General features: G+C 50.3%; 1 protein-coding gene across 1 annotated transcript; it reads left to right on the top strand.

The window, feature by feature from the left end:
- Positions 1–7,480: 7,480 nt before the first annotated feature.
- On the top strand, positions 7,481–9,591 carry RRS1 (ribosome biogenesis regulator 1 homolog). The gene has a single exon (XM_045002968.1). The coding sequence runs from the start codon at positions 7,617–7,619 to the stop codon at positions 8,661–8,663; it is 1,047 nt and encodes a 348-aa protein (XP_044858903.1). The 5' UTR covers positions 7,481–7,616; the 3' UTR covers positions 8,664–9,591.
- Positions 9,592–9,836: the final 245 nt, after the last annotated feature.

Raw genomic sequence — 9,836 nt, 5'->3', positions numbered from 1 at the left:
TGTAAGCATTCACAATGCAATGCCGGGGGCTAAAGGGTGCTTTACAATACCTACATGTTCCTGTACTTCTCTTGCTTTTCTATAATTTCTTGTATATAAGTATTAAATAAAAACTTCATGTCTCTATGTATGTTTTCACTAGTCTCATAATTAATACCTTACATAGCTGGAAGAGTAAATAATCTGTTACCTGTGACTGGTGCACTTTGCTCCCTAGATTAATCCCCAGCTACAACCTAGATGTTGTAGCTTATCTGGAATTCAGTCCAGTATACTGCTGAATGTTTCCTACAAGATGCTGAATATCCTCAATTCTCATTAAAAACAATGAGAGCTGGGAGCATTCAGTACTTCCCAAGATCGGGGCCATGGTGGACCAAACTTTCAAATATGGGTGTCTAAGGCAGGGTAGCCAATTTTGCATGTGCATTTTCATTTCTACATCTAGATTCTCAATCTAGTGTAGATGCCTAATTGCCAAATGGGCACCCAACTCTAAAAGCTGGACTTGATATGTGAAATCAGCCTGTCAGTTGCCCAACTCCAAATGACTTTCAATGAGACTTGGGTGCCTAACCCCATTAGGTCTGCTGAAAATCCCAGCCTCAGTGACTAGGAAACCACTGCAGTACATCCGTATAACAAAGTGTGTTTAAAAACTATGATTACACTTTTCATATCTATAGCATTTTCCACCTTTTTCATCTGTCTAATTTTGTATGTCTATGTCTATCTTAGGGTTTTGTACAAGTGTCTAGATATATATCACAGTGATAAGTGAGTAAAAATCTATAAACCAGAATCACCATAGCATCTAAATACAACCTGAAAATACCAGAGCACTTAGCAAACAATAACAAAGTAAGTTTCACAACACTCTGTGAAGTAACAATTATTATGCACATGGAACAGCTGGGGAAACTCAAGCAGAGAGAGGCCAAATTTTGTAGTGTCCATTAATTTGAGGGCCTCCAAGTTTGGGGTGTCCAACCTGAGACACCAAGGCCTGATTTTCATAAGTGCTGAGTACTTACAACTCCAGTTGTAATCAGTATGAGCTATCGGTGCTTGGCGCCTCTGAACATTAGACCTAGGTTTCTAAAGCTGGTCTCCTAAAACCTGAGACACCTAAAAATAGTGGGCACCTTTGAAAATTTTTGCCTAAATAACTTGCCCAAGAATCCTATATAGTTGTCATGAAATGTGGGGAAAAGTGAGATTAGAATTCACATCTCCTAGCTGCCATTTCCATGCTTCAACCACAAGATTATCTGTCCCTCTTTTATAAGAAGCCAGATTCTTCCTTTGGATATGGATGGGCTCCTACACACTTTAAGGGGAGTTATGTGTTTGTTTTTATGTTATGACCTTAACATTAAAGTGTGGTTGTGGTTAAAAAACGACCATCTCTAAAAATCACATCTCATTGTTTCATATTTTCCCAGGCCGTCATCAATGACTTCCACTGTCCAATTTTATTTGGTTTACAAATCCAGTCAAGCATCTTTCCAACAGCCACGATTACACTCACATCCTGCTATCACAAAATCAAACTTTTTTCCTGTCTGCATCATCCCTATCAAAACCAATAAAGATTCTGGAGTCAGAGATTTAATAGCTAGCAATTTAGTTGATGATACTTGAGGCAGAGTAGAATACAGCTTGCTCTTCAGTTACATTATACAGGTTCTTCAGGGCTTGCAGCATTCAAAGTTTGGTTTCGTCAGTAAATTAAGCAGATATATATCCCACACAGAGGGAACAGGTATGTGCAGTACTAAGGAATCACTATATAAAAATGTATACGAGGTGAAATCTGACACCACTGAAGTCTATGGCTGCACTGAAGTCAGAGGAAGTTTTGCTGTGATTTAAGAAATGTTGATTATATAAAAGATTCAAACAGTTCCTTCAGAGCCTTTGTGTACATACATATTTAGATCATTGTAAAAACTTGTATTATTACCAAACCATGGGGTATATTATTTCCACAAAAGATTGTTACACTTTTAGACCTATTTGTGCCACAACTTCAAAGCTCCATATAATGTGCTGGGCATGTAATTTCTTTTTAAATAGAAAAAGGCCTTGTCTACAAGTTACCACAAGTGCTTATGATGGTTTCTGTATAATCATGTATTCAGAGACTTACAAACTGAACCAGTTCTTTGGCACCAACCAGAGGGAGGGTGAAAAAGAGGGTGTAAAGGTCACCTTTGCACCGCTGAGCTGTGTGCCAGGTCTGCTCCCCAGCATAAATTACATTGGCTGCCAACAATCACAAGGGGCTGAAATAGGGTCAGGGCCGCCTGGGGGGGGGGGGCATGTGGGGCAATTTGCCCCAGGCCCTGGGTCCTGCAGGGGCCCCCACAAGAATATAGTATTCTATAGTACTGCAACTTTTTTTTATGGAAGGGTCCCCCAAAATTGCTGTGCCCCAGACCCCCTGAATCTTCTGGGCGGCCCTGAATAGGGTTGCCAACCCTACAGGATTGGTCTGGAGTCTCCTGGAATCAGCATTGATCTCCTGGTGACTATTGAAAGCAATCCAGAAGATTTTAATAGAATATTTTAAGAAAATTACATTATGTCATGTGGGGTAGGGGGCGGAGGGGGGGGAAATCTCCTGGAATAGCTTCAGTCAGAGTTGGCAACCCTAGGCTGAAATGATTGTCAGAAGTGTGTGAGACATAGGGAAGCTCAGGCAATAGCCTGGTTGCTCCAGCAATGGAATCATACCAGAGTAAAACTGGTGTAATGAAGTGGGTAAGCAAGCCTACTGACTTCACTAGATACTACTCAGAGTAGATAGGAGTGCTGGAATTAAATCCTAAATAGAAATTACCAAAACTGGAGTTTTTGCCTTCAGGAGTTCAATTTTTTTTTCCAAACTGATTCTTGCTACCATTCCAAAAAGTAAGCCAAGTGCATTGGCATGCTTTCGGTGCTCTGTGCTGTTCCAGCAGTACAAAACAACCATAAACTTGATTACGTCAGGTTTACGGCTGCTTTGTGTCATTAGGGCAGCACAAAACAAAGTGTGCCACTAAATCTGCTCCAATGTTTAATACTTTACAGCATTAGTAAAACAGAGGAAAATAAAACATGGCAGTGGAACTTTCTTATGCAGGACCCAGGTGTAAATATTTCCCATGTTTCTGAAATAGTGCCCATAAGCCTTCAAAAAGATGAGAACAACTCTCTTAACGTCACTTAAATCTGTAATTCTGGCTGAAAACATCAGTTGTCCAGGGAAGTGAACACAATGTAATATGCAATATAGTGCCTTCTTGTGGTAACCAAGAAAATTGTCCAGAGAGGCATTGATCTGTTTTTAAACACCCAGGACATTTCCTATGTCAGTGGTTCTCCTACTTAAGGCTAAGATTTTGTCATGGGCAATAAACAAAAATTCACTGAGCCTGTGACCTGTCCGTGACTTTTCTAAAAATAACTGGGAGCAGGGCTAGGTGAGGCGGGAGTGAACTGAGTCCCATGGTGGGGACTAACAGGCCGAGCCCTGGCTCCAGTGACCATAGCGGATGGCAGAGCACAGTTTCCCGCTCTGGAGCTGGCTGCAGCTGAGGGACAGGGATGTGCAGCTGACATGCCAAACCCACAGAAAAAATGCAGTCACATAGAGTGTTGGGGTTCTTAGGGATTGGCTTGTCTTGGCCTTGTTTTGAAATGGTATTAGCTTGATTTTTGGCTTATTGTGAAAGTTGGGGTGCTTATTTACCATGTGAAAGTTGGCGACTGTGGTGTGCAGTCAGAAGGGAAGCGCATGGCCCTAGGAAGCTGCGAGGGGGGTGCACAATTCCCACTGCAGCCCAGCCATGGGGCAGGGGTGTGCAACCTCAGCTGCAGCCCCTGCTGCAAGCCGCAGGGTAAGGGCTGCAGATTTCTGGTTCCAGCCTCAGTTGCAGGGCAGGGGCACACAGTCCCACCTCAAGCCCCAGCTTCAGCCCCTAACAACTGAAGCCAAAGAAGTCATGGAGGCAATAGCGTAGCTAGGGGGGATGCAGGGGAAGCAGCCGCTTCCCCTCAGCACATTTTCCAAAAGCAGCACCTTAGTTAGGGGTTACCATGGCGCCAGCGGGCGGGGCCCATGTTCCACTCTGAAGCTTGGCCTGCTAGGCTGGCGCTGGGCTCCTGCAGGCAAGGGGGGGCAGCACGGCCGGAGGAGCCATGGGGAGGGGGTAGCACGGCCGGAGGAGTGAGGGGGGGCGCAGCATGACAGCCCATAGTGCGGCCAGAGGAGCCATGGGTGGGGGGGCAGCATGGCAGCCCACAGCACAGCCGGAGGAGCCATGCGGGGGGGAGGCAGTGCAGCCTGTGCCTGCCCCCGATCCAGGTGTGCCTGCGGATGCTCCACCGAAGCCACAGGACCAGTGGACCCTCCGCAGGCACGCCTGCGGGAGGTCCACCGGAGCCACCTGCTGCCCTCCCGGCGACCGGCAAAGCGCCCCCTGCAGCATGCCGCCCCAAGCACGCGCTTGGCGTGCTGGGGCCTGGAGCCGCCCCTGTCTCCAGGGTGCATGAGGGGAAGCGGGCGGGCCCTGGGGAAGAACAGAGGCATGCGGGGATGTCAGCCTAGGCGGGAGCCTCTGGCTCTTTGCCACCTGGCCTGAGCCGGGCAAGCGGGGGATGAGTTTGGGGCGGCCGGCGCTCAGCCTGGAGCGCAGACTCCCCCAAACTGCCCCACTGCCCCAGGGGCTCGGACCCACCAGGAACTGTGTTCCTGGCCAGCCGTGAGGGGTCAGAACCCCTGAGCAGAGCCGGGCCCTGTAACCCCGATCCAGGCTGTAACCCCCTCTGTTCCCTGCACACACACGGGGCTGGAACTGGGGGGAGCTGCCACACCCCAGGCTTGAAGGGGGATGCAGCATGGCCGCAGCGCGGCCAGAGGAGCTGGGGGGGCAGCACGGCCGGAGGAGCAATGAGGGGGGGTGGCGCGGCTGAAGGAGCCAGCCAAGGGGGGCGTGGCCAGAGGAGGAGCCAAGGGGGGGCACCTTTTTAATGTTTGCTCCCCCTGCTCTTAGAACCTGGCTACGCCATTGCATTGGAGGTCCAGTAAAGTCATGGAATCCATGGTTGCCATGACCTCCGTGACTAAATCGTAGCCTTACTCATACTTCATATGTGAGCAGCAGTCAGGTGGTATGTGGGTTGATTTAAAAAGAAAGAAAACTCCATCATAATTATACCATGCCGCTAAGAATTTGCATTGGCTATCTTCTGTTTCTTCTATATATTTTCTGAGAACATAGGATAAAAACTCCGTTCTTCATTAGCAGCGTGTAGGCACTTCCATTATCCTCTACTCACTTTCACAGCAGCAAGACAGAAAGGTGGACAAAAAGACAAATCTGAACTACCTGTCATCAGTCTGAACAACTGCATGCCAGTATTGGTTGTTTAAAAAGATTAAGGAAAATGATCAGACACTGCCTTTTAATATGAGCAGAGCAGTTTCCTCTAATCTACAAAAAGAAGTGTGTGTGGTGTTTCATGTATACCCTGATTTATTTTACACGTTCCTTCCCTCCCCCTCCCCATCCTCATTTTGGATCCTGCCATAGATTTTAGGTCCAAAGTCTGCTCTCAGTTACACGATTGCAATGGAATCTTACTTGTGTAACTCAGAAGAATTTGGCCCTAAGTAAATATGGGCCGGGACGAGCCTGGATAGATAGATAATGTTTTTGTTGTGATACATGGAATGAACATGTGTTAAAAATTAAATAAGTGAAGACTTGGAAAATGTATGTATTTTTAGGCAGAAATATTTTGACAAAGTTTGATAAACCCATTTAGAGGCAGACCAGAAAGGATAAAATGTGTAGGTGATGCTAGGTCAGTACTAGCAGAGCAGATACAGTCCTCAGGGAAGCATGTGGCAGACACAGTTGCAGCTTAACAGCACACCTGTGTGTGTACTATTATAGGTTTGCCGAGTCTCCAGGAATTAAAGATTAATCTTTAATTAAAGATTATGTCATGTGATGATTTTGAAACCTCCAGGAATAAACCCTACTGAGTGTCTGGGGCAGACCAAGGCAGAACTGGGCTCTGGCTCCCAATCCCCAGGTGTCATAAACAGATAAGGGTTAAGGTCTCTTTTACCTGTAAAGGGTTAACAAGCTCAGTAACCTGATGAACACCTGACCAGAGGACCAATCAAGGGATGAGATAATTTCAAATCTCTGTGGAGGGAGGCTTTGTCTGTGTCCTTTGTTTGAATTGCCGTGCTCTCTTTGGATCTAAGAGAGGCCAGATATGTCTCCAAGTTCTCCTGGAGTATTTCCTACTATCCAGTATAGTGAGTATTAGAAAGGCGAATTAATCTTCTAATTAATTTCTGCATTTGCAATTGTGTGGTTACTGGAGAAATATCTTTATTTCTGTTTGCTGTTACTTTGATTCTTCTGAGGAAGGGGGGCGGGGGAGAAGCCTCTCCAGGCTTCTAAGTTAGACCCTGTATTTTTGCATCCTGGTAATACAGAGATAGTGTACTTTTTTTTCTCTCTTTAATAAAATTTTTTCTTTTAGAACCTGAGTGATTTCTTCCCTTGTTTGGATTTTCAGGGGAAGGGGAGGGGGAAAAGTGAATCCCTCTTTGTTTTGATTCAAGGAGTTTGAATCAAGGTATCTCTCCCAAGGACAAGGGGAGGGGGGAAAAGTGAATCCCTCTTTGTTTGATTCAAGGAGTTTGAATCAAGGTATTTTCCCCAGGGACTAGGGGAAGGGAAAGGGGATAGGAAATCCCTCTTTGTTTTGATTCAAGGAATTTGAATCCAGGTATCTCTCCCAAGGACAAGGGGAGGGGGAAGAAGGTGGGGGGAATGAATTATTTCCCTTTGTGTTAAGATCCAAGGAAGTTGGGATCTGTGTTCCCCAGGGAAAGTTTTGGGGGAACAGGAAGTGTGTCAGACACTTAAAACTTGACTGGTGGCAGCAAGAACCAGATCTAAACTAGGATTTTAGTTTAGAGGAGTCCATGCAGGTCCCCATCTTGTGAACGCTAAAGTTCAAAGTGGGGAATAAACCTATGACACCAGGCCTCCAAAATTACATTTCCATGCAGCCTTTACAGGCAGTCTATGGCCACCCCACGCTTCTTAGCACTCTTAGCAGCCACCACAAAGGGGGGGTTAGGGTTTAGTCTCCCCTTCACCCAGTAGGAGCCACTATGGCTCAGGGAAACTACAGGAGCCAGCAAGCAAAGCTGCGCAGATTGTGCATCCCATAATGCACTGCTTTCCTAGCCCGAACCCTGGGAGACTAGACTACAGGCCCCAACGCGCACCCAGGACAGGAAGCCGGACTACAAATCCCAGCAGCAATACACACTATCGGCCTGAGCAGTTGGCCCTAGAGCACTACAGCTCCCAGGGGGCAGCGCGGCACCGTTACTCACGCGATTAAGCACAGCCGGAGACGGTGCATTCTGGGACTTGTTGTTCTGGGTAAAGGGGCCTTCCGGTTACGGGCGCGCCCATTGGTCCATACACACATCCGGTGCCCCCACGCCAGCCGGAACCGAACCCTTTAACCTTCCTTCAGCCGGGTGACGCCTCCGCACGTGGGGCGCGGTTGGCCGGTGTCTCGCGGCCATGGCGGCGCTGTGCGTGGAGGAGTTGCTGGCTCGCGCGGAGCAGCCGCACCGGAGTGTGGCGGTGGAGAAGGAGCTGGAGCTGGAGTTCGACCTGGGGAACCTGCTCGCGCTGGACCGGAACATGCCGCCCTCGATGCCGCGCGCCGCGGGGGCCCAGCGCGAGAGCCGCCTGCGCTCGCTGGCCCGGGACAACACGCAGCTGCTGGTGGCCCAGCTGTGGGGGCTGCCGGCGGGGCGCGCCGAGGGGGCGACGGGGCCGCTGGTGGCGCAGCTGCCCGAGCCCTCCTACCGCCTGCCCCGGGAGAAGCCCCTGCCGCGGCCCCGGCCGCCCACCCGCTGGGAGCAGTTCGCCCGGCTGAAGGGGATCCGGCGGCGCAAGCGCACGTCGCTGGTGTGGGACGAGGCGGCCAAGCAGTGGCGGCGGCGCTGGGGCTACGAGCGGGCCGGCGGGGACCCCGCCCGGGACTGGCTCATCGAGGTGCCGGCCGGCGCCGACCCCAACGAGGACCAGTTCGCCAAGCGGCTCCGCGAGAAGCGCGAGAAAGTGGCGCGCAACGAGTTCAACCGCCTCCGCAACATCGCCCGGGGCGCCCTGCCCGGCCGCGGCCTCCACCCCACCGGCCAGCAGAGCCGCGCCGAGCTGGGCCGCGCCACGCAAGTGGCCCGCGTCTCCACCGCCTCCCTGGGCCGCTTCCAGCCCCGGCTGCCCAAGGAGCCGCCCGCGCCCCCGCCCAGGGGCGGCAGGAAGCGGCACTTCGAGCCGCTGCTCGGTGACCTGGCGGCCGAGAGGAGGCGGCAGCTGGAGCTGCTGCGGGGGCTGGGCAGCAAGAAGCCGCCGCTCGACCTGACCCGCGCCGTCAACAAGCAGCTGCGCGAGGAGGACGCCCAGGCGGCCGCGGGCAAGGGCAGGAAGCGCGGGCAGCGGGGCAAGCGGGGCCGGCAGCGCCCGGGGGGCGGCAAGGGGCCTGCGGGCGGCAAGGGCAAGAAAGGCGGGATCCGGCGGCGGCAGCAGCAGCAGCGCCCGGCGGGCAGAAAGAGGAGCTGAGCTGGGCGCAGGGCTCCTCCTGCCGGACACTGAGCCCGGAGGGACACGGGGGCTGCCGCGGCCTGTGGGGGACACTGAGCTTCCAGGGAGGCCTCTGGGGAGCTCGTGGGACACTGAGCTGCCGCCTCCTCCGTCCCGTTCCGAGGGGCTGCATGGGACTGAGCTGTGCTGTCTGTAGCTGCTAAGGACCCCAGGGGCTGGCTTGCTCCCCTGCTGGGGATCCCCTTCTCGCCCTCCTATTTATCAATAAAACCTGCCTTTGTCAAGCTGTCTGCTCGTCAGTGGGGGGGGGGGGGTGTATGGCATGAGGGAAAGATGGGACAGGAGCCCCTAATGTCCTGTGGCAGTTGAGCTGGAGTCCTTTACAAGCATAAAACTTGTAGCTGTATTGTGTGCTAGTGGCACAACAGGTAGTGCTGCCTACCCCAACAGGATTGGGCTCTGCTCTCCAGAGTAAACTGGTATCTCACCCAGCTAGATGGAGGTGAAGTTCCAATAAGATAAGAGATACAGGGTCATCTCCAATTCCTTTCCCCAGTTGGTAGGATTTGGCTAAGAAGGGATCTAATGTATATTTAAAATAACATGTGCACTCAACGTTACTGCTACCATACTGTGATCTTGACTGATTTGGACTGTGCAGGAGTTATACATCTTCACCTAGCTGTAGAGCATGTGCTCGCGCTCTTTCTCTCTCTGGAGAAACGTGATCTGCAAAACAATATTTTTTAACTGTGTAAAACATTCTCTGGCACTCCTTATCTTAATGTGTATGGGGTTTCTACTGTTTTAGCCTTTTTAGAAACAGCAGAAATATTCATCTGATTTCTGTGGGACGGCTGTAGAAGATCTTGGATAGTTGTGACATTTAACACCTTTATAAGTTGAAAGGGTGAATCTCTGAATAAAAGCAACTCTTTATACTGAATGGTGACAGGTTTCAGAGTGGTAGCTGTGTTAGTCTGTGTCAGCAAAAACAATGAGTATTTGTGTCACCTTAGACTAAAATTTATTTGGGCATAAGCTTTTGTGGGCTATAATTCACTTCATCAGATGCAGGGAGTGGAAAACACAATAGACAGGTGTGTATATATACACAGAACATGAAAAGATGGGAGTTGCCTTACCAAGTGGGGGGTCATTTTTTCATGTATTGTGTATATACCTGTCTAC

The sequence above is a fragment of the Mauremys mutica genome, chromosome 2 (assembly GCF_020497125.1).
Source record: "Mauremys mutica isolate MM-2020 ecotype Southern chromosome 2, ASM2049712v1, whole genome shotgun sequence".
In the NCBI taxonomy this organism is placed as follows: Eukaryota; Metazoa; Chordata; order Testudines; family Geoemydidae; genus Mauremys; species Mauremys mutica.
The sequence above is the reverse complement of the archived record's forward strand: the minus strand, read 5'-3'. Positions and strand labels throughout refer to the sequence as shown.

What these genes read in the sequence shown, in the direction of transcription:
- RRS1 (XM_045002968.1), top strand. Translation starts at nt 7,617, where the DNA reads ATGGCGGCGCTGTGCGTGGAGGAGTTGCTGGCTCGCGCGGAGCAGCCG.